This window comes from Hypanus sabinus, chromosome 7 (genome assembly GCF_030144855.1).
Source record: "Hypanus sabinus isolate sHypSab1 chromosome 7, sHypSab1.hap1, whole genome shotgun sequence".
Taxonomy (NCBI): domain Eukaryota; kingdom Metazoa; phylum Chordata; class Chondrichthyes; order Myliobatiformes; family Dasyatidae; genus Hypanus; species Hypanus sabinus.
In genome coordinates, this window is record NC_082712.1 from 81,019,111 (window position 1) to 81,047,030 (window position 27,920).

At 48.1% G+C, this 27,920-nt stretch overlaps 1 protein-coding gene across 1 annotated transcript in view; it reads left to right on the forward strand.

The window, feature by feature from the left end:
• The first annotated feature begins 3,194 nt into the window (after nt 1-3,194).
• Nucleotides 3,195-27,920, forward strand: part of LOC132396901 (neuroligin-1-like) — a 404,856-nt gene continuing 380,130 nt past the window's right edge. Inside the window, exon 1 of the mRNA XM_059974972.1 lies at nt 3,195-3,556. Within this exon, the coding sequence (XP_059830955.1) occupies nt 3,217-3,556 (340 nt within the window). The 5' untranslated portion in view covers nt 3,195-3,216. The remainder of the gene's footprint in view (nt 3,557-27,920) is intronic.

Sequence of the window (27,920 nt, forward strand, 5' to 3'; positions counted from 1 at the left end):
GGGAATTACCGGAAGTTGGAGAATTCAATGTTCATACCAAGGGGCTGGAGACTACCCAGACAGTATATGAGACGGTAGAAATGTGATCTAAGTGACTTTGACTGCGGAATGATTGTTGGTTCCTGATGGGGTGGTTTGAGCATCTCAGAAGCTGCTGATCTCCTGGGATTTTTACTCACAGCATTCTCTAGGGTTTACAGGGAATGGTGCGAGGAACAAAAAACATCCTGTAAGCAGCAGTTCTGTGGGTGGAATCACCTTGTTAATTAGAGATAAATCATAGACATGAGAAATTCTGCAGATGCTGGAAAACCGGAGCAACGCTCGCAAAATGCTGGAGGAACTCAGCAGGTTCAGGTCTGGCAGCACGTATGGAAATGAACAAGCAGTTATCCTTTTGGACTGGGACCCTTCTTCAGAGTTTATAGAAGGATTTCGACAGCAGTACATTGCAATACATAATAATAATAAACTGTAAATTACAGTAAGTATATGAGTATTTAAAAAGTTAAATTAAATAAATAATGCAAAAGGAGATTTAAAAAAGGTAGTGAGGTAGTGTTCGTGGGTTCAGTGTCAAGTCAGAAATCAGATGGCAGAGGGGAAGGAGCTGTTCCTGAATTGCTGAGTGTGTGCCTTCAGGCTCCTGTACATCCTTGCTGATGGTAGCAATGAGAAGAGGGCATGTCCTTGGTGATGGGGGTCCTTAAAGATGGATGACTCCTTTCTGAGGTATTGTTCCTCAAAGACATCCTGCACGCAGGGAGGCAAGTACTCACGATGAAGCAGACTGATTTATGATCAGGACTATTATCACTGACATACTGTGTGTCATGAAATTTGTGGCAAGGCATAAAAATTCACTGGAAGTTACAATACAAAATAAAATAAAATGAATTGTGTGAAAGATGAATGGTGAGGGAGTATTCATGAGTTAATGGACCATTCAGAAGTCGGATGGCAGTGGGGAAAAAGCTGTTCCTGAATCGTTCAGTGTGGCTGCTCAGATTCCGTACTTCCATCCTGATGGTACCAATGAGAGGAAGGCAGCCTGGTTGCTTTGTGGTTAGCACAACATTTTACGGTACAGGTGACCCGGTTTCCATTCCCGTTGTTGTTTGTGAGGAGTTTTTAATGTTCATCCTGTGACCGCGTGAGTTTCCTCCGGGTGCTCAGGTTTCCTCCCACAGTCCAAAGACGTACTGGGTTGGTTAATTAGTCTTTGTAAGTTGTCCTGTGATTAGGTTAGGGTTAAGTTGGGGTTGCTAGGCAGTGGGGTCTACTCTGTGCTGTATCTCAATAGATCAATAAGAGGTCATGTCCCCAGGTGGCAAGGTGGGTCCATCTTGATGCTGCCTTCTTGAAGCACTGCCTTTTGACAATGCCCTCGATGGTGGGGAGGCTAGTGCCCATGATAGAGCATGGTTTACCTCTAACTCCACCCCCACCTAATTCAGTCTCACTCGACCACAGGAATTCCCTTTTTTCTACCCATCACTTCCTCACCTTCTTTGCTACTGAATATATCTGAAAAAAATTTATGTATGTGCGTGTATTTTATATATATATATATGTGTGTGTGTGTGTGTGTGTGTGTGTGTGTGGCCTCTGTCGGTCGTGGTCGACCATGGGTACTGCACCTCTGATAGTCACTGGGGGTGACCTCTCCAGGGCAGAGTTGATATGGAGATCTGTCTGTTGCCCAGGCAGTGGGACCCCCCTCTCCATGCTGATGACGGGTCCAAAGGAACACGGAAGTCGGTACAGTTTGGTGCCAGCAGCGTCGCAGGAGTTGCCGTGCCAGGGCTGGGTACAGCAGTCAGCCGTCTTCGGGACTCCGACTCCGGATTTTTCCTCGGGGTTTACTCCCAAAGCTTTTCCCGTGGGTGGGTATAGCCGCAAGGCAGTGGAGGTTTGAAATCGGAGTTTCCCTCTTCTAGATGAACTACCATCCATGGTTAACGAGCCCCATCTGCCCAGAGCAACTGGTTTTAAGGAGAACAGCTCTGCTCTCGATGGGGGGGGTGGGGGTGTGAGGCTCAAGGGGGAGAATGACTACATCTTCTGTGAATCAGAGGCAGAGACAACCCGGCACTGTACCCTCACTGGTTGGGCCAGTGTACCTTCTCCCCTGGGCCCAGTGGACTTTGCCCTGTAATCCAGTGTACCTTCCTTGGGCAAGTGACAGAAGCTTGGCTGTGACTGTGAGCTAGGCCTGCTTTGGATTGGTTACTTGCTAATGGGAGAGGGAGGTTCTGGTGGGTCAATGGGAGGGGAGGGTCAACCTTATCCGGGCTGTGTGACTGTCCTTGGCTGCCTCAGTTACAGAAACTCTCTCTCTCTCTCCCCCTCTATTTCTCCCAACCTTACTCTTCCCACCCACCCCTCCATTTGTCTCTTTTCCTCGATATATCCTTTCCCCTCCTTTTTCCTTCCAATACCCCTTTGCTCTTTCCTCCTATACCCCCTCTCTTTTACCCCAATTGCTTCACTCAATTCCCCTCCCTTTGCCTTAATTCCCCTCCCTCTCTTTCCTCCAAATCTACTTCCTGACTCTCTCTCATTCCGCTAATCCCTCTCATCTTCCATCTCTCTTCCCCCAATTTCCTCTCCCCACCTCTCTCTCTCCCCTCAATGCCTCACCCACCTCCCTCTTCCCCAATCTTTCATCTACATTCCATTGCTATCTCCCCAATTCCTCTCCTCCCACTTTCTCTTTCCTTCATTCCCTACCCTCCACCCTCTCTCTCCATCTCTCCCCCTCAATCTCTTATGCTCATTCTCTCTCTCTCTCCCACTCTATCTCTCTCTCTCACCCCCCACCCTCTTCCTCATTCCCGCCCCCTCCCTCTCCCCCGACTCCACCTAGGCTCCCAACAACACCAGGACCATTGAAGGACCACCGATCTGAGAGTCTGCCCCAGGGCCGACGGACAGGATGAGGAGTTCGGGGACATCGGTTGTGAGACTGCCTCCTTGCCCCTGTTGAGACGTGTCTGCCAGGAGTGTTGAGATCCTCCCCCACCGGTTGGTCTTTTCCCCAACTCCCCCACCGTCACCCCGCTTCACCACTCCCCCTCGTCCCCAGAGCGGAGAGAAAGGGGGGACCACCGAGGGAAGATGCCCTCCACCCAGGCCTCCGAGTTGGGCCTGCTGCTATGGGCGCTGGAGGCCGTGGCCTGTTTTGGGCTGTTGTCCGGGCAGAAGCACGATGAGATGTACCCGGTGGTGACCACCAACTACGGCAAGCTGCGTGGTGTGAGGAAGGAACTCAACAACGAGATTTTGGGCCCGGTGGTCCAGTACTTGGGTGTGCCCTTCGCTACCCCACCCGTGGGTGAGCGGCGCTTCCAGCCCCCCGAGGCCCCCGCTTCCTGGTCCGAGGTGCGCAACGCCACCCAATTCGCCCCTGTCTGCCCCCAGAACATCCATGGCATACTCCCCGAGGTCATGCTCCCCGTCTGGTTCCTCTCCAACCTGGACGACGTGGCCACTTACATCCAAGACCAGAGCGAGGACTGTCTGTACCTCAACATTTACGTACCCACCGAGAACGGTAAGGAAGAGGGAGGGGTGGGGGCGGGGCTTGGGCAACGAGTTGGTGTTGGGAGGTGGGAGGGGTTACGGTTTGAAATGACGTTGCGGAGGGCCAAACATGAGCTTATCAGGAAGCACAAGAGATTCTGCCGGCGCGGGAAATCTTGAGCAACACATAAAATGCTGGGGGAACTCAGCAGGTCAGGCAGCATCTATGGAGGTCGAATAAACAGTTGACGTTTCAGGCAGAGATGTGCTGGCTTAGAGAGGGTCCAGAGGAGGTTTACAGAAATGATCCCAAGAATGAAAGGGTTAAGGTATTTGGAGCATTTGGTGTCTCTGGGCATGTTCTCGCTGGAGTTTAGAACAATGAAGGGGAGATCTCATTGAAACCTATCAAATGTTGAAAGGCCTTGATAGAGTGGATGTGGAGAGGATGGTGGGGGAGTCTAAGACCAGAGGGCACAGCCTCCGAATACAAGCACGCCCTTTAGAACAGAGATGACGAGGGATTATTTCAGCCAGAGGCGGTGAATCTATGGAATTTATGGCCACAGACACTGCAAGTAAGGTCACTGGGGATACTTAAAGAGGACATTGTTAGGTTCTTAGTTGGTAAGGGCACAGGAACACAGGATGCTGCGGGGAGTTGTGGACACTGCCCAGTAAATCACAAGCACATCCCACTTCACATCAGTAGTATCTACAGGAAGCACTACCTTAGGAAGGCAAAGACCCCCACCATCTGGGCCTCACCACCTTCTCACGGGGCAGGAGTTACAGAAGCCTAAAGTTCCGCACCGCCAGGTTCAGGAACAGCAAATCCCCTTCAACCATTTGGTTCTTGAAACCCTAATCACTCCCCCAGCACAGCAACACCAGGGCCACTTTGATTACTTTGTACTGGGGAACTCTCCACGGCTGGCTGTGGAGGCCAAGTCATTGTGTATATTTAAAGCAGAACTTGGCAGTGTCTTGATTCGTAATTGTATCAAATGTTACAGGGAAAAGGAGAATAGAGCTGAGGGAGAAAATAAATCAGACATGATGGAGCAGACTCGATGGGCTAAATGGCCTAATTCTATTCCTCTGTCTTATAGTCGTTAACAGTAGATGATTTGGGCAGGAGTGTCCTAATGAAGGGTCTTGGCCTGAAATGTTGACTGTTTATTCCTCTCCATAGATGCTGCCTGAGTTGCTAGAATTTATTATTGGTGATTGGGCAGGGGGAGGAAGGTGGGGGTCATATACCATGCTGTTGGTTGACCAGCCCTGCCCTTCCTCACCAATGGCCCAACTCTGGTCAATAAACACAATCTTCCATTGCCTCATTGTATGGATGAATAGAGGTCTTCCAGGAATTCCCAGGATGATCTCGGATTTCCAGCCTTCCAGGCACATCAACCTTTCAGATTAGCATGGAGACTTCATAAACTATTCCTCTTTACGCTTTTCGTTGCTCCTTGAGGATGTCCTCAATGCTGGGGAGACTAGTATCCATGATGGAGCTCTATCTAAGTCTTTCAGTATCTGGTAGGTTTCTGTGAAATCTTCTCCATCCTTCTGAATTTTATCAGAGCAACAGGTTGGGAATGAGACAGAGAATGCAAGTGGGATCCATTTATGCTTGGAATCAGGGTCATCATGACATTGTGGGCCGAATAGCTTGCTCCTGTGCTTTTCTAGGCTCCGTGTACATATTTCTTCCAGTATACGAGATTCAATGTTCAAGTGGTAGCAGGAATGGCTGTGTGAACTCCCTGTCCTCACCTCCCCCAACTCTCAGCAACCTCTCACCCCTTTGATCTACCTGTCCCTAATTTCAAAGACTCTAAACAAAAAGTTAAAAAAAAGTTCAAAATGCATTGTAAATTTATTGACAAAGTACGTATATGTCACCATAGACAACCTAGAGATTAATATTCTTGCAGGCATACTCAATAAATCCTAACAGAGTCAATGGAAGACAGCTCCAATGTGGGTGTTCGGAGTGCAGAAGGTGACAAACTATGCAAATACAAAAAGAAATAAATAATAATAAATAAATAAGCAATACTTATCGAGAACATGAGATGAAGAGTCCTTGAAAGTGAGTCCATAGGTTGTGGGAACAGTTCAGTGATGGGGCAAGTAAAGTTATACCCTTTGGTTCAAGAGCCTCTTGGTTGAGGGGTAGTAACTGTTCCCAAACCTGGTGGTGTGAGTCCTGAGGCTCCTTTACCTTCTTCCTGATGGCAGCTCGAGAAAAGAGCGTGGCCTGGGTGGTGGGGTCCCTGATGATGGATGCTGCTTTCCTGTAGATGTGCTCAGTGGAGGGGAGGGCTTTACACATGATGGACTGCAACAACTCAAATAAAATCATAGACACACAGTAAGATGTAAATAATGTTGAAAGAGTATAGAAAAGATTTACAAGGATTCTGCTGGGACTAGAAGACCTGAGCTATGGAAAAATTGAATAGGTTAGTACTTTTTTCCTGAGAATGTAGAAGATTGGGAGGAGATTAAATAGAGGTATACAAAATTATGAGGGAAATAGATAGGGGAGATGCAGTCTTTTGCCACTGATGTTAGGTGGGGCTACAACCAGAGGTCGTGGGTTAAGGGTGAAAGGTGAAAAGTTTAAGGGGAACATGAGGTGAAACTTCTTCACTTAGAGGGAGTTGAGAGTGTAGAATGAGCTGCCAGCACAAGTGGTGCATGTGAGCTTGATCTCAGTGTTTGTCTGGATAAGTAGATGGATGGTAGGGGTATGGAAGGCTGTGGACCCAGTTCAGGTTGATGGGAGTAGGTAATTTAAATGGTCTGGCATGGACTAGATGGGACAAAGGACCTGTTTCAGTTCTGTGCTGTTCTCTAACTCTGACCTTAAAATTAGAATTACCTACTATCACAACCTTATGATTCCCACAATGGTCTGTGACTTCTTCTTTGGCTGATGGCTAATTTTTTGCTTCATTGGCATGAGCAGTCCTCCCTAACAGTCGATCTCACGGCAATATGTGAGAATTACCTTGACAAAGTTTTGGAGTGCTCTTTATCACCCTGAAAGCCAATACTTCTTTAAGTAAATCTCCAACATTCCGCGAAGCTGCTTCCTGTTTGCTTGCCATCGCGAGGTCTCAGTTTGGTCACTGAGTTGCACATTGGAACCTGGGCCTCATGGTAGCGTGATGCTTGACAGGATGGACGGGGAGTCATTGGAGAGGGTTCAGACCAACTTCACCAGGGTGCTGCCTGAATTAGAAGGTACGAAGAGGTTGGACGAGCTTGTGCTGTTTGTTGTGGTCCAGTGGACGCCGAGGGGAGAGCTGATAAAAGTTTATAAAACTCTGAGAGGCAGAAGTGGACAGATTCCCCTGGATGGAAATGTTAAAAACTAGAGGGTGTAGCCTTTAAGGTGGGAGGGGGATGTTTAAGTGAGATATGCAGGGGAGGGTTTTTACACAGAGGGTGGTGGGTGTCTGGAATGTGCTGCCAGGGATGGTGGGAGAAGCAGAGTTGTTTTCTGAAACGCTGCTTATTCAGAGATTCAAAGAACATTTATTATCAAATTACGTGTGCAGTATACAACCCTGAGATTCACCTTCCCGCAGACAGCCATGATGCAAAGAAATACCATGTCACCCGAACACCCTGGAGCGACACGGTAGTGAGGTGGTTAGCACAATGCTTTACAGTACCAGCGACACAGGTTCAATTCCCACCACTGTCTGTAAGGAGTTTTTGTACGTTCTCCCTGTAACCCCGTGAGTTTCCTTTGGGTGCTCTGGTTTCCTCCCACAGTCTCAAGACGTACCAGTTAGTAGGTTAATTAGTCATTGTAAATTGTCCATGATTAAGGCTACAGTTAAATCGGGCAGAGAGGCTCGAAGGGTGGAAAATGCCTCTTCTGTGCTGTCTCAGTAAATGAAATAACATTTAAAATACATGTACAGTGGGCAATCAAAGATGGCAAAGGTTCTATTTAAATGCACTTCTAACCCTCTGAATCGCTGCCCCTACAGTGGTGCCCATTAATCTGTGGCAGCCATGTGGGGGATTGAGGCAGAGAGAGAGAGCTTCGAGAGGAGGGGGTATGCTTGTGGTGGCTTTTGGTCAGTTCTGTTGACAAACAGGATCAGGCTTGCCTCTGCAGCATGCCTCCAGGAGGACCACAAACTTGTCGTAGGGTTTGGAGGCTTGCATGCCCGGAGAGTGACGTTGGCTGGAGTCAGGGCTTCATGCTTTGCCTCTTGTTGGGGTCACCCATGTCAAAGGGTAGAGGACAGACCAGGAGTGGGCCTTCTTTATCTGTGTGTGACTGTATGGACAGGCAGATGGAGGACCTTCATTGCTGTTCTAACCACCAGTAAGTCTGCATCATATATATGTGTGTGTGTTTTGCATTGGAATTGGTTTATTACTGTCACACGTACTGAGATACAGTGAAAAGCTTGTCTTGCATACTGTTCATACAGATCCGGTCATTACACAGTGTATTGAGCTATAACAGGGGCAACCAACCTGGGGTCCACGGACCCCTTGCTTCATGGCTAGAACAAGGTAAAGCAATGATAATGCAGAAAAAAGTGTAAAAGCTACCAAAAAAATACAGTGCAACTAAACGATAAAGTTCAGGATCATAGTGAGGTAGATCCCAGTCACACTCCCAGCCCATAGGTTAGAATGTCAGTGAAGATCAGTTTACACAGGAAGTGTGCGATGGGACAGCGTGGATGCCAGTTTAATCTACAGTGGCACGCAAAAGTTTGGGCACCCCAATCAGAATTTCTGTTAGTGTGAATAGTTAAGTCAGTAGAAGATGAACTGATCTCCAAAATTCATAAAGTTAAAGATAAAACATTCTTTTCAACATTTTAAGCAAGATTAGTGTATTATTTTTGTTTTGTATAATTTTACAGTGGAAAAAAGGAAAGGAGCACTATGCAAAAGTTTGGGCACCCCAAGAGATTTGAGCTGTCAGATAACTCTGACCAAGGTCTCGGACCTTAATTAGCTTGCTGAAGCTATGGCTTGTTCACAGTCATCATTAGGAAAGGCCAGGCGATGCAAATTTCAAAGCTTTCTAACTACTCTGACTCCTCAAACCTTGTCCCAACCATCAGCAGCCATGGGCTCCTCTAAGCAGCTGCCTAGCACTCTGAAAATTAAAATAAATGATGCCCACAAAGCAGGAGAAGGCTATAAGAAGATAGCAAAGCATTTTCAGGTAGCCGTTTCCTCAGCTCGTAATGTAATTAAGAAATGGCAGTTAACAGGAATGGTGGAGGTCAAGTTGACGTCTGGAAGACCAAGAAAATTTTCCGAGAGAACTGCTTGTAGGATTGCTAGAAAGGCAAATCAAAACCCCTGTTTGTCTGCAAAAGACCTTCAGGAAGATCTAGCAGACTCTGGAGTGGTGGTGCACTGTTCTACTGTGCAGCGACACCTGCACAAATATGACCTTCATGGAAAAGTCATCAGAAGAAAACCTTTCCTGCGTCCTCAGCACAAAATTCAGCATCAGAAGTTTGCAAAGGAACATTTAAACAAGCCTGATGCATTTTGGAAACAAGTCCCGTGGACTGATGAAGTTAAAATGGAACTTTTTGGCTGCAATGAGCGAAGGTATGTTTGGAGATAAAAGGATGCAGAATTTCATGAAAAGAACACCTCCCCAACTGTTAAGCACGGGGGTGGATCGATCATGCTTTGGGCTTGTGTTGCAGCCAGTGGCATGGGGAACATTTCACTGGTAGAGGGAAGAATGAATTCAATTAAATGCCAGCAAATTCTGGAAGCAAACATCACACCATCTGTAAAAAAGCTGAAGCTGAAAAGAGGATGGCTTCTATAACAGGATAATGATCCTAAGCACACCTCAAAATCCAGAATGGACTGCCTCAAGAGGCACAAGCTGAAGGTTTTTCCATGGCCCTCACAGTGATGCACCATCAAGAACTCTCTCTGAGACGTAAAGGCGAGATATCGGCTTTTATTGACTGGAAGAAGAAACAAGCAGTGGTTGACCACCATACTACATCCTGGAGGCTGAGAGGCTGGGCTCAGGCCTCAATCGCCTTTATACCGGGGTCTGTGGGAGGAGCCACAGGAGCAGTCAGCGGGGGGGGGGGGGGGGGCGTGTCCAGACAGGTATATGTAGTTCACCACATTCATCCTCCCTTTGTTTTAAAAGAGAGTCCCCATAGGGCGAAGTTTCTTACAAGTATATTTACAGGTTAAGTCTATCAGGTGGTCGAATCTGTTGCTGCGATCTACGTAGCACCGGGTGTGATTGCACCGGTGATAGTGGTGGTGATTGCACAGGTGCCGGTGGTGATTGCACTGGAGACGGAGGTTGTGCTGGTTCCGGCCTGACTGGAGGTGTCAGCCCACTAGGCGTCAGTGATCCCTCATGCATGTGTGAGGCGCCTGGTATATACGCGCACGAGACGCCCAGTATAAGAGTGTCATGAGGAGTCTGTGTAGGGCTCAGTGTGCGCGGTGTCACCTCGGGTACAGGGTCCATAGTTACCGTGGAGTGTTCGGGGTAGTGGTCTGCTGCTCCTGCGGGCGCCAGGTCGCGGACGGAGACCGTGTCCTCCTGCCCATCAGGTAAGACCACGTAAGCATACTGGGGGTTCACATGTAAAAGGTGAACCCTCTCTCACCCCCATTGCTCCTCACATGTTTCTGGAGCAGCACTGGCCCTGGGGACGTCAGCCAAGCTGGTAGGGTGGTCCCAGTGGCAGACTTCCTGGGAAAAGAGAATAGGCACTCGTGAGGGGTGGCATTGGTAGATGTACATAACAGGGAGCGGATAGAGTGGAGTGCCTCGGGGAGGACCTCCTGCCATCGAGAGACCGGCAACCCTTTTGACTTAAGGGCTAAAAGTGTGGCCTTCCATACTGTGGCATTCTCCCTCTCCACCTGTCCATTTCCCCGGGGATTATAGCTCGTGGTCCGACTAGTGGCAATACCCCTAGCCAGCAGGTACTGGCTCAGCTCGACACTCATAAACGAAGACCCTCTATCACTGTGGATATAGCAGGGATATCCGAACAGAGTGAAGAACTGGCGCAGGGCTTTTATGACAGACGTGGTAGTGGTGTCGGGGCAGGGGATGGCAAAGGGGAACCGCAAGTACTCGTCGATAATGTTGAGAAAGTAGACATTGAGGTTGGTGGAGGGAAGGGGGCCCTTAAAGTCAACACTCAGTCGCTCAAAGGGGCGGGTGGCCTTGATAAGTTGTGCTGTTTCAGGTCAGTAGAAGTGCGGGTTTGCACTCAGCGCAGACTTGGCAGTCCCTGGTCATCGTCCTGATGTCCTCCAGGGAGTACGGCAGGTTCCGGGCTTTCACGAAATGGTAAAATCGGGTGACCCCCGGATGACAATGATGTGCATGGAGGGCGTATAGCTGGTCGAGCTGTGCGCTAGCACACGTTCCCCGGGATAGGGCATCAGGGGGCTCATTGAGCCTTCCAGGCCGGTACAGGATATCATAGTTGTAGGTGGAGAGTTCTATTCTTCACCACAAAATCTTATCATTTTTGATTTTGCCCTGCTGTTGGTTGCTGAACATGAACGCAACCGAGCGCTGGTCGGTCAGCAAGGTGAACCTTTTGCTGGCGAGATAGTGCCTCCAGTGCCTAATAGCTTCCACTATGGCCTGGGCTTCTTTCTCCACCACGGAGTGCCGAATTTCAGAGTCTTGAAGGGTACGAGAAAAGAATGCTACCGGCCTTCCTGCCTGATTGAGGGTAGCAGCCAGCGCGAAGTTGGAGGCGTCACTCTCTACTTGGAAGGGAATGGTCTCGTCCACCGCATGCATCGTTGCTTTGGCAATGTCCCCTTTAATGCAGCTGAAGGCCGCACAGGCCTCGGCAGCGAGGGGAAAAGTGGTAGACTTGACCAGGGGGCGGGCCTTGTCTGCGTAATGGGGGACCCATTGAGCATAATAGGAAAAGAAGCCCAGGCACTGTCTGAGGGCTTTGAGAGTGGTGGGAAGAGGGAGTTCTAACAGGGGGCGCATACGGTCGGGATCAGGGCCAATGACCCCGTTTTCCACGACATACCCAAGGATAGCGAGTTGGGTGGTTTTGAACACACACTTGTCCCTATTATAAGTAAGGTTCAGGGCTTCGGCAACTTGGAAAAATTGTTGGAGGTTGGCGTTGTGATCCGGCCAGTTGTGACCACAGATAGTGATGTTATCCAGATAGGGAAATGTGGCCTTCAGTTGGCACTGGTCCACCACCCGGTCCATTTCCCTCTGGAAGACCGAGACACCATTTGTGACACCAAATGGGACCCACAGGAAATGATAGAGCCTGCTGCCCGCCTCGAAGGCGGTGTAGGGGCGGTCCTCTGGGCGGATGGGGAGCTGGTGATAAGTGGATTTCAGATCTATTGTCGAGTACACCATATACTGAGCTATCTGGTTGACCATATCCGCGATGCAGGGTAGGGGGTACGCGTCAAGCTGCGTGAACCTATTGATAGTTTGACTATAGTCCACGACCATCCTATTTTTCTGCCCGGTCCGAACAACAACCACCTGGGACCTCCAAGGGCTTGTGCTTGGCTCAATGATCCCCTCCCTGAGCAGCCGCTGCACCTCTGACTGAATGAAGGCCCTGTCCCCTGCGCTGTACCTCCTGCTTTTAGTTGCCACAGGTTTACAGTCGGGGGTCAGGTTGGCGAACAGCGGTGGGGGAGGCTGCAAGTGGTGTCGGTAGTGCAGCTGTCGGCATGGTGCTGGGTGGGACGTGTGGTTCGGTGTGTGTGTGTGGTCAGTAGCGGGGTATATGACGAAGTCCCACAAAACTGAGAATTCCTGACAGTGAGTGGTGGGAGGGGCCCGTCGTATACCATAGTCACACTTTCGAGGTGGCTCTGGAAGTCCAGCCCCAATAGCACAGGCGCGTACAGTTGAGGCATGACCAGTAGCGCAAAGTTCCTATATTCTGTGCCCTGCACCACCAATGTCGCTACACAACCCCCCGGATGTCTGTGGAATGCGACCCAGAAGCCATGGCGACCCTCTGGCTTACCGGCCGTGTCACGAGTCCGCAGCATTGCACTGTGTCCAGGTCAATAAAACTCTCAGTGCTGCCTGTATCAAACAGGCAGCTAGTCCTGTACCCCTCCACCAGGATGTCCATCATTGACCTTGCAAGCTGGTGTGGGGCGCTTTGGTCGAGGGTTACGGTGGCCAGAGTTGAACTGCCGTCTTGGTGCCCGGTAAGCACCGGTGGGTCGGGGGCGGGGCATGTTGACGCTGACAAAGATGGCCACCCACATCCGGGCATGCAAGATGGTGGCCCCCATGCCTCACGCGAGGCGGGCAGGCAAGATGGCGGCCCCTATGCCTCACACGCAGCACTGCACGACCCCGCTTGTGGTTTAGACCTTGGTGAAATGACCCTTCTTCCCGCAGCTGGAGCAGTTCGCTTCTCGGGCCGGGCAGCGTTTTCGAGGGTGCTTTTCGAGTCCGCAGAAGTAACACTGTGCAGGCTTTTGACTGGCCGCAGCTGTGGTCGGGTTCAGGGAGTTTGTGGAATCGCGACTGGCAGCAGCGTTGGCGAATTCGCTCGTGGGAACCGGCGGTGGCGGGGTCTGAGGCATCCACGGGACCGGCAGGGGATCACGCGGCTGGACAACATCAGCGTTGTGCAGCACAGCCTCCAGTGTGCCGGCCGTCTCGATCACCGAGCGTAAGGTAAGATCGGCATTTTCCAGCAGCCGCTGACGCACATACACTAACCTGATTCCTGTAACAAAGGCGTCTCGTACCAAGAGTTCCGCATGCTGTTCCGCCGTGAGAGTTTTGCAGTCACAAGTTTGCACGAGTGTCTGTAAGGCTTGGAGAAACTGGGTGCTCGATTGTGCAGGCTGCTGTTGTCGCGTAGCTAAGCGATGTCTTGCGTAGACGATGTTCACCGGCCGCAGGTGCTGTCTTTTGAGGGCGTCCAGTGTCCCTTCGTAGGTCGACAGGCCCCTGATAAGTGAGTAAACCTTTGGGGTGACCCTCGAGAGGAGAATTCAGTGCATAACAACGGGTTCAGTTGCATGAACCTCCTCCAAGTATGAGTGGAAGCATGCAAGCCAGAGTTCAAAGGCAAGAACTGCTTCAGGGGCTTGGGGGTCCAAATCCAATCTTTCTGGATGTAAAACGCTTTCCATGTTTTAAAACTTCCAGTCAATAAAATTGATGCACCATCAATAACTCACTCTGAGACGTAAGGCGAGATATTGGCTTTTATTGACTGGAAGAAGGAACAAGCAGTGGTTGACCACCATACTACATCCTGGAGACTGAGAGGCTGGGCTCAGGCCTCAATCACCTTTATACCGGGGTCTATGGGAGGAGCCACAGGAGCAGTCAGCAGGGGGCGTGTCCAGACAGGTATATATAGTTCACCACACACAGTCCCCCACTCTAAATATCATTGAAAATCTGTGGATAGACCTCAAAAGAGCAGTGCATGTAAGACGGCCCAAGAATCTCACAGAACTAGAAGCCTTTTGCAAGGAAGAATGGGTGAAAATCCCCCAAACAAGAATTGAAAGACTCTTAGCTGGCTACAGAAAGCGTTTACAAGCTGTGATACTTGCCATAGGGGGTGTTACTAAGTACTGACTATGCAGGGTGCCCAAACTTTTACTTCAGGCCCTTTTCCTTTTTTGTTATTTTGATGGAAAAGATGGAAATAGAAAAATAATTTTGCTTGAAGCATTAAAGAAAAGTGTCATCTTTAACTTCATACCTTTTGGAAATCAGGTCATCTTTTACTCGCTTAGTTATTCACAGTAACAGAAATATTGACCGGGGTGCCCAAACTTTCGCATGCCACTGTAAATCTCTATAACAGCTGTGGTGTTGTTTTATGTATGATGTTTTAAAACACTTCTATACTTCCTCCATCATGTTCATGCAACTGTATTGACAGTTTCCTGTTTTCTATGTAAAGAGCATCTTACAGTCAGTTAGATTCAATCTTGCATTGTAATTTAGTTGGAACCTGAAAATAATGAGAATTTATCCTCATGCATCATTTACAATGTTAAAGCAAGGTTAACACGTTGTCACTCTGAAGGAGCTTGTGCTCAGTTAGCCATAATTGTTCTTTGTTCTTTGTCTCTGAAGGACTTTGTCACTTGCATACCTATTATTTTGTTGGGGTGTATACCTTTAAGGACCTTGCCTTGAGGTATCACTCTGTTGGTCTATGTACCTGTAAGGATCTTATATTTTGTTATGGTCCGGTCCGGAGACTGTATGCCAGTTCTTGATCCGGTCCGTGGACTCTGGACTCCGGGTCTTGTAACCGTCCCTTGTTTCACCCTTGAGCCCAATTAGTCACACCTGTGGATCATCGTGGCTTGCTGGGGCTCAAAGAGGTGCACCTGATGCCCATTGGCTGGTGGTGTATATAGGGGGCTCTGGGACTGAGTAGAGTTGGAGGGGTTGTTCTGTCTATCTGGGCTTGGAGTACCCATGGTAAAGATGAGTTCTGTGAGTAAGTCTGGCAGCCACCCTGGACTGAGCTCCCTTCCTATCCCTTATCTCTGTTGGGTAAGTCAGGCTGGACTGCTGTTGCCTGGTGGAGGGCTCTGCCCCTTCCTATCCCTCACCTCTGATGGGTTGTGACTTGCCCAGACCCCCATGTTCCTGCCTGGGAGGTCTGGGCCCTGCCCAGGAGTTATGTGGCCCGACCAGAGAACTCCAAGTTCCTGCCTGAACTCCAAGACTCTCTCTGAATCCCAGAATCACCTTGAATGCCATGTGCCTCACATATGACATGGTCTCCACATCTTGTCTATTGTTCAGTTGTTCCTGTACTGCCCCTACTACTTGAGTGCCTGTGTCCTGCACTTGGGTCCCGTCTCATGTCCCTTTATGACATATTTAAATCTCATGGTGTTGGGTTGTGTACCTGTAAGGACCTTGTATTGCAGTCTCACAGTGTTGGTCTGTTTTTCTCTAAGGACTTTACATTGAGGTATCCTCTGTGTTGGTCTGTATACCTGTAAGGACCTTGCACTGAGGTATCCCTGTGTTGGTCAGTACACCTGTAAGGACCTTGCACTGAGGTATCCCTGTGTTGGTCTGTATACCTGTAAGGACCTTGCACTGAGGTATCCCTGTGTTGGTCTGTATACCTGTAAGGACCTTGCACTGAGGTATCCCTGTGTTGGTCTGTATACCTGTAAGGACCTTGCACTGAGGTATCCCTGTGTTGGTCTGTATACCTGTAAGGACCTTGCATTGAGGTATCCCTGTGTTGGTCTGTGTAGTTGTAAGCACCTTGCATTGAGATATCACTATGTACCTGGAACATCCTCCTATTGAGGCATTCATCAAAGTTCCAAGTAAATTTATTATCAAAGTACTAATATGTTACCATGCACAAAACTGAGATTTATTTTCTTGTCAGAATTTACAGGGGGGAAAATACAATAGAATTGTATGTAAAACTATACATAAATGGGCAAAGATTGACAAGCAACCAATCTGCAAACAAGAACAAACTGTGCAACTACAAATAACACTGAGAACATGAGTTGCGAAGAGTCTTTGAAAGTGAGTCTGTAGGTCGTAGAAACAGCTCAGAGTAGTTGTGAGTGAAGTTGTCCTCATTGGTTCAAGAGCCTGATAGTTGTAGGATAGTAACTGTTCTTGTACCTACTAATCTAAGGCTTCTTATGGTGTATGGTAACAACAAGAGGAAAGCATAGCCTGGATAGTTGGAGTTTTCGATGATGGATGCTGCTTTCTTGTGGCAACGCTCCATGTAAACGTGCCCAATGGTGGGGAAGGTTTTACCTGTGATGAACTGGGTTGCATCTACCATGTTCTGTAGCCTCTTCCATTCTCGGACATCAGTATTTCCATACCAAGACTTGATGCACCCAGTCAGGATACTCTCCATTGTGCATCTATAGAAGTTTGTCAAAGATTTGGTGACTTTGCCATATTAGTCTGTGTCACTTTAAGGGCCTCCTATTCAGACATCTATTCCTATGTTAGTCCATAAGGACTTTGTATTAAGATATCAGTCACTGTGTTGGTCTGTGTACCTGTGAGAACTTTGTATGGACCTTCTGGTAAAAACATTTATTATCAAAGTACACAACTCTGGAATTATTCTTCTCCAGATAGCCATGAAACCAAGAAAAAAAAAATGGCAGCATAGCGATCAACCCCCAAATCCTACCCCCCACACCAAAAGTGAGAAAGATCAGGTGAGATAAACAGAATACAACAAAAACTCTTAAGACTGGGAGAAAAAAAAAGCCTATCATCCAAGTCCACATCCAAAACACAGAAAACTGGATAACGTTCTCCAGGCACAATGGCAGGTTCTTCCTTCTCATGTCACAGAGTGATCCCCAGCGATCGCAAGGCAGGCAGCTGGCACTCACCCTTCGTGTTCATCTCAATATTTCAGTCTCCTTTGTCACTTTGATTGAACAAGGAGAGCTATGATTGGCGAAATGGAGTTGAACATTGGCACTCACTCCGTCCTGCTGGCTTCTTGCCACAAAGTTTGTGCAGGCTGCCTCTGCCTCCTGAAATCCTCTCAGAGACTGCAATGTGCTGAAGCACCCAAACGACCTCCAAACTTCTGCATTTGCCTCAATGTTCCAATCCCCCTTGTCTCTTTAATCAGCGACAATGAAAGCTTTAATCAGCGAAGTGGAGTCGGACATTGGCTCACGCCCCCTCCCACAACCAGCCCGCCCCTCCCAGTAAAAAGGACCTTTTACTGAGATGCCTGTCACTATGTTGGTCTGTGTATCTGTTAGGACCTTGTATTGAGGTACCTGTCACTATGTTGGGCTGTGTGCAGCAAAGCCACGTCCCTATCCAGCCCCGAGCACTTGCACAAGAAAGCATTGGCATCCTCCAGCCAGTGAGCATGCAAAAGCAAGGCCCCCAATAAAGCCCATGATCTGCAGTAAACAAAAACTAATCATTTACCCAAACGTTTGACACACCACAGGCTCTCTCTCTCTCTCCCTCATAAAGGGAAAAAGAGGTGTCCCCTTTCACAACAGGAGGGGAGATATAACAAAACAACACAATGATTTACTGTGTTAAGAGCCTGCCATGCTATTTATCTTTCTGAGTCCTGTGTTCTGAGGATCGGCAACAATCTCTCAACCACCAACGAGAGAGAGCGAGCATAACTCAATGAGTACAGAGCGTCCAACGGTTGATCCGCTGTTCCTGATGTTCTGTTCTCTCGCACCAGCATCGAAAAGCGGCTGGAGTGGGTCCTGCCACTGCAAGGAACCAAAGTTTGAGTATAAATCCAGGTCAGAGTCTTCAATAGAGAGAAAAGGAGAGACATCAAAGGCTATCGCTCTGTGCATTTATAAGGAGCTTGCATCAACATGGTGATTAGTAAACAGTCTTTTGTCTGAAAGGTTTCATCAGATAATTTCTCCAACTGAATGACTAAACATTTGGAAGCCTTACAGATTCAGAGAGCCACACAGCAAGGAAAACAGACCCTTTAGCCCATTGAATCTTTGCTCTTCCTCAACCAGAAATTCACAGGGATCCAACTTTATTTTACCCACATTCCCATCAACTGCCCCCAGATCCTACCCCTCACCCACACTCATTTGACTGTTATGTGCCATGTTGTATGACATGGGCGATCGTGTTCTTAACACAAGTCCTGGTTATGCGATGACGGACTCCAGGCAGGCAATCTCTGAAGAGTATTGATAATGGCTGGGGTTACTGGTCTTGTAAAGAAGAAGGAAATAGCAAACCACTTCTGTAGAAAAATTTGCCAGGATAGTCACAATCATGCTCACAGATGGAGAAAAGAATGGGGAAAGTGTGAAGAGGATCTTCCCCACAGGCAATGATCAGATTAAAGACAGATGGAAGACGATGATCACCCACGTCATGTGACGCGGCAGATGATGATGATGATGATGATCTGATTGGAGAGGGGAGAAGAGAGAATCTCCGCTGTGGGTGGGGTCTTTGAATACGTTGGCCGCCGAGGGAAGTGCAGAGGGAGTCCGTGGGGCGAAGGTTGGTTTCGACCATGTGCTGAGCCATGTTCACAACTCTGCAGATTCCTGTGGTCGTGGGCTGATTCCTGTGGTCGTGGGTCGTATACCAATGCACGGTGCCGTCTGGTGAGGGTCAACAGGGACATGTTGAATCTGTCCTGCCAGTGAGTGAGGTGGTAGCAGGAATGATTGTGTTAAATCCTTGATCCCTCCCACGCTCAACAAACCCTCACCCTTTTAGTCAACCTGTCACTAGTTTCAAAAACTCTGAGATTTAAAAAAGGTCAAGGTCAAAGTAAATTTTTTATTGAAGTACATATATGTCACCATATACAATCCTGAGATTCATTGTATTGTGCACATATTCGATAAATCTATAGAATAATAATTGTAATAGAATTAATGAAACCAGAGTGTAGATAATAATATTTTAAAATATAAAAAAGAGGTAATAATAATAAATAAGCAATAAATATTGAGAACATGAGATGAAGGTTCCTTGAAAGTGAATTCATAGGTTGTGGGAACATTTCAATAATTGGGCAAGTGAAGCTGAGTGAAGTTATCCCCTCTGGTTCAAGAGCCTGATGATAGCTGATCCAACCTGGTGGGGTGAGTCCTGAGGCTCCTGTACCTTCTTCCTGATGGCAAGTGAGGGAGAATGTCCTGGCTGGTGGGGTCCCTGATGATGGATGCTGCTTTCCTGTGACAGCATTTCACGTAGATACACTCAATGGTGGGGAGGGTTTTACCCGTGATGGACACAGGCAAATGGGATGAGCTGAGATAAGCACCTCAAGTTCAGATTTATTGTCATAGGCATACATACATGGGATTAAGTACCATAAAAATCTGCTACTTGCAGCAGCAGTACTGTAAGTTACAAGGTGAGGGCAAACATAATTTAACATAAGGTAAATTAACATAAATTATACATACATGCATGCATAATAAACAGCAGAGCAAACATTGCAATGCAAGAACATGATTGAAAGAGAGAACAGAAATCTGGTCGGAGGCAGTGCCGCATGGTCGTGTGGGGGTTAGCGTGGTGCTATTACAACACTAGTGACCCTGGTTCGGTTCCCGCAGCTGTGTGTCAGGAGCTTGTACATTCTCTCAGTGACTGGGTGGGCTTCCTCTCAGCTTGCTCCACCTTCCTCCCAAAGACTCATAGAAAAGTACAGCACAGAAGCAGGCCCCTTCACCTGACTAGTTTGTGCCAAACCACTGGGACTGCCTTCTCTCGCACCTGGACCATAGCCCTCCGTACCCCTGCCATCTATGTACCTATTCATAAACGTTGAAATCGAACTTGGCTTGCATCACTTGTGCTGGTAGCTGGTTCCACCCTCTCACCACCCTCTGCGTAAGAAAGGTTTTCCCTTCATGTTCCCCTTAAACTTTTCATCTTTTATCCTTAACCCATGACCTCTGATTGGAGTCCTACCCAACCTCAGTGGAAAAAACCTGCTTGCATTTACCTCATCTATACCACTTATAATTTTGTATGCCTCTATCAAATCTCCCCTCAATCTTTTATGTTCTAAGGAATAAAGTCCTAACCTATTTCAACTTTTCTTATAATTCAGGTCCTCCAGACCTGGCAATATCCTTATAAATTTTCTCTGCACTCTTTCAATCTTATTTACATCTTTCCTGTAGGTAGGTGACCAAAACTGCACACAGTACTCCAAATTAGGTCTCACCAATGTCTGATTAACTGTCAACATAACATCCCACCTCCTGTACTCAGTACTTTGATTTTTGAAGGCCAATGTGCCAAAAGCTTTCTTTATGACCCTATCTACCTGTGACACTTCTTTCAATGAATTATGGATCTGTATTCCCAGTTCCCTCTGTTCTACTGCACTCCTCGGTACAGTACTATTCATTGTGTAAGACCTACCCTGGATGGTTCTACCAAAGCGCCCTGTCTGCATTGAATTTTATCTGCTATCTGCCATTTTTCAGCCCATTTTCCCAGCTGGTCCAGATCCATAGTCTTTCTCACTGATCTTAGTGCTGTCTGCAAATTTGTTGATCCAGTTAACCACTGTACCATCCAGATCATTGAGATAGATGACAAACAACAACGGTCCCAGCACCAATACCTGTAGTACTCCATGTGGCAACTATCTACTGCCACTCTCTGGGGTCTCCCACAAAGCCAATGTCTAATCCAATTCACTACCTCATCCTGAATGCTTGACCATCCTTCCTTGTGGGCCCTTGTCAAAGGCCTTGCTAAGGTCCATGTAGACAACATCCTCTGCCTTGCCTTCATCAACTTCCCTGGAAAATTCCTCAAAAAACTCTAAGATTGGTTAGACATGACCTACCATGCACAAAGCCGAGATGGCTATCTCTAGTCAGTCCATGCCTATCCAAATACTCATGTATCTGGTCCCTTAGTTACCTTCCAATAACTTTCCCACTACTGATGACAGACTCACCAGCCTAAAATTTCCTGGTTTGTTTTTTAAATCCTTTCTTAAACAGCGGAACAACTGTCCTCCAATCCTCCGGTACCTCACTTGTTGCTAAGGATGATTTAGATATCTTTGTTGGGGCCCCTGCAACTTCTGCACTTGCCTCCTACATAGTCTGAGGGGCACCTTGAATGGTCCTGGGAATTTATCCACCCTAGTTTGCCTCAAGACAGCAAATATCTCCTCCTCTGTATTCTCTATAGGGTTGATGAAGTTGATGCTGCTTTGCCTCACTCTTACAGAGTTTTGGCCTCTCTCCTGAGTAAATGCAGGTGCAAAAAAATTACTTAAGATCTCCCCAATCTCTTTTGGCTACACACATGGATTACCATTCTGATCTTCCAGAGAACCAATTTTTTACCTTGCAATCCTTTTGCTCTTTACATATCTGTGCAATCCCTTAGGATTCCCCTTCACCCTGTCTGGTAGGCCAGCTTCACGCCATCCTTTGGCCCTCCTTATTTCTTTCTTAAATATTCTCTTGCATTTCTCGTACTCCATAAACACCTCATTTGTTCTTACCTGCCATGAGCCTCCGTTTGTTTCTTGAGCAGGGCCTCAATATCTCTTGAAAACCAAGGTTCCCTAAACCTGTTATCCTTACTTTTTATTCTGACAGACACGTACAAGCTTTGTATTCTAAAATTTTACTTCTGCAGTCCTCCCACTTACCAAGTACACCTTTGCCAGAAAACAGCCTGTCCCAATCCACACCTGCCAAATCCTTTCTGATGCCATCGAAATTGGCCTTTCTCCAATTTAGAATATCAACCCATGGACTAGACCCAACTTTTTCCATATTTTCTTTGAAACTAATGGCATCGCGACCACAAGATGCAAAGTGTTCTGCTACACAAGCCCACCCTGTCTCATTCCCTAATAGGAGATCAAGTATCGCGTACTGTCTCACTGATTGGAAACTTTCCCATATTTGACAAACTCTTTCCCATCTAGTCTTTTTACAGTCTGGGAGTCCCAGTCAAACATGGAAAGTTAAAATCATCTTCTATAATGTTCCACTCCTGTATCTTATAGTCTTTCAGTCTTGTGTTCAAGTGAACCTCCTTAACCTTCCAAGAGAGCAAAAGCAATATACACTTTCCTCATGATGGCATCCACGAGCTAGGTCCAAGACAGGTCATGGACAGTGAAGACTGATGCAAAATACTGGTTTAATTCTTCAACCATGTCCCCATTCTCCATTCTTCATTCCCCAGACCGTTGTTCTGCAGGAGCAGTTTGTCACCTTATCTTTATAGTTCAGGTATTTATCTGTCTTCAAGTGTCTCAGGTTGTTTCTGTGAGATGTATCAGTGAGAATCTTGTGTTATAGCAGCTGAGGGAGATGTTGGCACACCAAACAATGTGCAATTCCCTTCCAGCTCCAGAGACCACTGTTCAATCGTGGGGGTGTCTGTGTGCACATGAAGTTTGCCAAACAATGTGCAATTCCCTTCCAGCTCCAGAGACCACTGTTCAATCATGGGGGTGGGTGTCTGTGTGCACATGAAGTTTGCACAGTGACTGGCTGTGTTTTCTCTGGGAGCTCCAGTCCCCACCCACATCCCCACACCCTTCTCTCCTTACTCCCTCCGCTCCATCTTTCGCTTCCTCCTCTCCTCCCCTCTTCTCCCCCTTATTTTCCTTATCCTCTCCTGCCCCTCCTTTTCCTTCCCACTCCCCCTGCCCCTTTGCTCTCTCCTGTCTCTTCCTCCCTCCACCTCCCTCTCTCCCGTTCTCTCTTTAGACCTCCCTCTTCACATTCTGCCCTCCTCCTTCCCTCTCTCCTACCCTCCCTCTCCCTCCCTTACCTGCCTCTCCATTACCACCTCTCACACATGGGTTAATTGGCCACTGTAAGTGGCCCCCACCCAGTGTGTGTGTGGGCGAGGGGAAGAATTGAGGGGGGAGTTCTATTTATTCCAAGATACAGCCCAATGAGCCGCACCACCCACCAGCCCAATCATGGGACAATTTAGCATGACCAGTTACCTGGCACACCTTTGGAAACTGGAGCATCCACAGGAAACCCCCACGCTGATGGGAAGGACGCACAAACTTGTTATGGACAGCATCTGGATTGAACTCTGGACTCCTGACGCCCGAAGCTGTAGAAGTCACACTAACTGCGATGCTGCCATGGTGCCCACTTGTGGAGCGAGGGGACAAGGAAATTAGAAGGGGAATGGACCAATGGGGCAAGCATCAACTTGCTGGGCTGAGTGGCCTTGAGTCACACCTGCCTGGAATGGATGTCTCAGTCATTTGTTTTAATTGGCCGGCACAGAACCATTACAGGTTGAGTTGTTGGTGAGGAAGGCAAATGTGATTTTAGTATTCATTTCGAGAGGACTGGAATATAAAGGCAAGGATGTAATGTTGAGTCTTTATAAAGGACAGGAGAGGCCTCACTTGGAGTATTGAGAGCAGTCTTGCCCCCTTATCTGACACTGGAGAGGGTTCAAAGAGGGTTCACAAAAATGACCAACAACCTTTCTCTTAACGTGAACAAAACAAAAGAGATGGTTGTTGACTTCAGGAGGGCATTGTGCAACCACTCCCCGCTGAACATCGATGGCTCCTCGGTAGAGATCGTAAAGAGCATCAGATTTCTTGGTGTTCACCTGACAGAGAATCTCACCTGGTCCCTCAACACCAGCTCCATAGCAAAGAAAGCCCAGCAGCATCTCTACTTTTGGCAAAGGTGAGGAAAGTCCATCTCCCCCCCCCCCCCCCCCATCCTCATCACATTCTACAGGGGTTGTATTGAGAGCATCCTGAGCAGCTACATCACTGCCTGGTTCGGAAATTGCACCATCTCGATCACAAGACCCTGCAGCGGATAGTGAGGTCAGCTGAGAAGATCATCGGGGTCTCTCTTCCCGCCATCACAGACATTTATACTACATGCTGCATCCGCAAAGGAAACAGCATTATGAAGGACCCCATGCACCCCTTGTACAATCTCTTCTCCCTCCTGCCGTCTGGGAAAAGGCTCCAAAGCATTCGGGCTCTCATGACCAGACTAAGTAACAGTTTCTTCCTCCAAGCTATCAGACTCCTCAATACCTGAAGCCTGGACTGACAACTTGCCCTATTGTCCTATTTATTATTTATTGTAATGCCTGCACTGTTGTTGTGCACTTTATGCAGTTCTGTGTAGGTCTATAGTCTAGTGTAGCTTTCTCTGTGTTTTTTTTTGTGTAGTTCAGTCTAGTTTTTGTACTGTGTCATGTAACACCATGGTCCTGAAAAACATTGTCTCATTTTTACTATGGACTGTACCAGCAGTTGCAGTTGATATGACAATAAAGTGACTTGACGACTTGATTCTGGGATTAAAAGGCTTATCATATGAGTGTTTGATGTGCACTCACTGGAATTCAGAAGAATGAGGGGGATCTCATTGAAACCCAGTCAAATTTTGAAAAGCCTCGGTAGAGTGGGTGTGGAGAGGATGTTTCCTATGGTGGGGGAGTCTAGGACCAGAGGGCACAGCCTCAGAACAGGAGGATGTCCATTTAGAAAGGAGATAAGGAGGAATTTCTTTAGCTGGAGGGTGGTGAGTCTGTGGAATTCTTTGCCATAGGCAGCTGGTGGTTGCCAGGTCACTGGGTATATTTAAGACAGAGATTGAAAGATTCTTTATAAGTCAGGGTGTCAAAGCTTTAGCGGAGAAGGGAGGAGATTGTGGTTGAGAGGGATGACAAATCAGCCATGATGGAATGCCAGAGCATACTTGATGGGCTGAATTTTGCTCCTATGTCATATGGTCTTAATTGGGCTGGAGGGGAGGCAATACCTTCCCTCTTTGGAAAGATCTGATATCTCCATGTACTGGTGGGAAAGCTAAGCATGTTGCGGAGGAGAGCAGAAGAAGGGGACCCCCGGGAGAAAAAATATCATGTTGCAACACTGATAAATAATTAAAGAGCTTGAAACCTTCCTCACTGTCGGCATGGCATTGTACTGCGGCTGAGGTAGTTTCTTCCATAATTCATGGCAACTAATATCGCTCTGCAAACCAGTCACTGCAGCGGAGAATTAGAGCTCATGAAAAAATCCCGGCACATGGATCTGTGAATAACTGATTGGCTTTGCCGATTGATGATGTTCATACTGGGTTTCTTCTTCATCTGCCGCTTTTCTCGGGTACCCAGTCACATTCTGTTCTCTCCTGATCCCACTCAATCCCCCCCCACACCTCCCACCTTCCCCTCAGCCCTCCAGCCCCCCTCCTCCTGTACCATCCCCTTTCTCCTACCTCACACCTTCCTCTCATCCCTACTGCCCTTCTCCTTCTGTACCATCCCCCTCTCCTACACACCTTCCCCTCGTTCCTCCTGTACCATCTCCCCCTCTCACACTTCCCCATCTCCTCCTCTCTCCCCTACTCCTCTCATACCTTCTCCCAAACTCCCCTTCTCCCCATCTCTCCTCCCCCTCTCCCCTACTCTTCCTCTCCTTCTTCCGTAGTCCTCTGCTCCCCCTCTCCCCTATTCCTCTCCTCCTCCCCTGTGGTCTTTCTCCTTCCTACCACCTCTCTTCCCCTCTCCCTCTCTCTCCCATTCTGCTCCCAGGTCTTCCCTCCCTTGCTTTCGCTCCCACCCTCACTCTCCATTCCCTCGGTTCTTTCCTCTCACCCCCAACTCTTTGTGGTTTGCTGCTTCTCTCACTTTCACCAACTCTCCCCTTTCCTTCCGCTCACCGCTCCCCCATGTCCCTCTCTGTCCATTCCCTCTGTCCCACCTCTCTTTCCCTTCCCTCCCTCCCTCTGACCATACCGCTCACTCCCATCCCTCCAACCTTTGCTTCCTCACCCACTTTCACCGATTCACCCCTTTTCCCACTCTCCAGCCCCCCCCCGACTTCCCTTCTCCCCCTACCTATCTCTTCCATCTAACACGAGAATGTGATTGTGTCTCAGTGCCTCAAGGACATGGTGTCCTATGAGATAGCAGGGCTGTAACAATGAGCTGAATGGCCCACTTTAGTCTCTTCATCTCAATCTCTGACCAAAATGAATATTGGAAATGCAGCTAATCACGAAGCCACACAGTGCAGAAACAGGCTTTTCAGCCCTTCGGGTATGTACCGACCATCAGCAGCCATATATACCGATCCCATTTCAATCTCCCCACGTTCCCATCTACTCCCCTGCCCAAGAATCTACACTCACCCACAAACTATGGGACAGTCTACAACAGCTGATTAACCCACCGACCCTGTATGTTGTTGAGAATGTGGGAAGGAATTGGAGTACACAGGGGGTGGAATTCCCATGGAGTCACGGAGAGTCCCTGGAACTCCCAGTGCAGGTTGATGAGACTAGGCAGTTTAAATGGTTCAGCACGAACTAGATGGGCTGAAGGGCCTGTTTCTGCACTGAACTTTTCAATGACTCTGTGTCTCTATCTCCACTCCTCTCTTCCTGCCTCATCCTCTCCTCCTATACTCCATCCCTCCCTTTTCACTCTTCCCTACCCTTCTGAGACAGAGAATCCCATCATCCGCCACCCCCTGGGTCAAGTGCTTTCATCCCCCTCCCCGTCCTGAACCCAGTGACGTCTCGAACCTCTTTGAAAACCTTGGCACGTATCCATGGTAACAGCCAAGGCCTACAGGGACCACTGCCTGTCTTGCCGGCTGCGTCCCCTCCCCCACTCCTCTATTCCTAAACCAAATTAAAAGGAAGAAGTTATCTCCATTATTCCAAAGGATTCCCTGGAAAGATTACGGGGAATATTGAAGATTGATCAAGATTTGTGAAGAAAAATATTGGGCAGAAGCAGCAAACAAAAAGACAGTTTAACAATACGCTCTGAAATAAAGCAAAAGGAGCTGAGATTAGTGGAAAATTCCTCTAATACCAGATTTATTAACTGGAGAAGGGTGTTGCTCCGATCCCCTGTGTCCAGCACTTTCAAAGTGCATATACAAAGGCGAAGATAGTGAACAGGATTTGCTGAAATCCAGCCATCAGACAACCACTTAATTTAAGGTTAATCAGAGATTTGACAAAGGTTTTTGAATCTGTGAGAGGATTCTGAGAGAGAAGGGAGGAGGATGCTGCCTGGATTGAGAGGCAGATCTCAAAAAGACTGGACATAGACAAGAGAGTGAGAAGGAAAGTGGAGGGGACATTTTCAACACGGAGTTGTTTTGCAAGAGGAAGGGCTGCCAATGAGTATATTATGAGCACACTCCATCAGAGCGTTCGAAAAAGGAATTGCATAAATATTTTAAGCACAGAATCTTGATGAAAGGTGAGAGGAAAGCTGGCAGGTCACACAGTCCCAGGCGAGGCACGGCACGAGTTAGATACAGTGTGAATCTCCCTCTACACTGCCCTATGAAATACTCCTGGGGGGGGGGGGGGACATATGGCTTAAATACAGAGTGAAGCTCCCTATATACTGTCCAAACATGCTCTCTTGGGGGGGGGGGGGGCGCAGATTAGATACAGAGTGACACTCTCGATACTCTCCCCTCACACACTCACTGAACAGAGACAGCACAGGTCAGACGCAGAGTGAATCTCCCTCTACACTGTCCCATCACACTCCCAGGGTCAGACACAGAGTGAAGCTCCCTCTACACTGTCCCATCACACACTCCCAGGGTCAGACACAAGAGTGAAGCTCCCTCTACACTGTCCCATCACACACTCCCAGGGTCAGACACAGAGTGAAGCTCCCTATACACTGTCCCATCACACACTCCCGGGGTCAGACACAGAGTGAATCTCCCTCTACGCTGTCCCATCACACACTCCCAGGGTCAGACACAGAGTGAAGCTCCCTCTACACTGTCCCATCACACACTCCCAGGGTCAGACACAGAGTGAAGCTCCCTATACACTGTCCC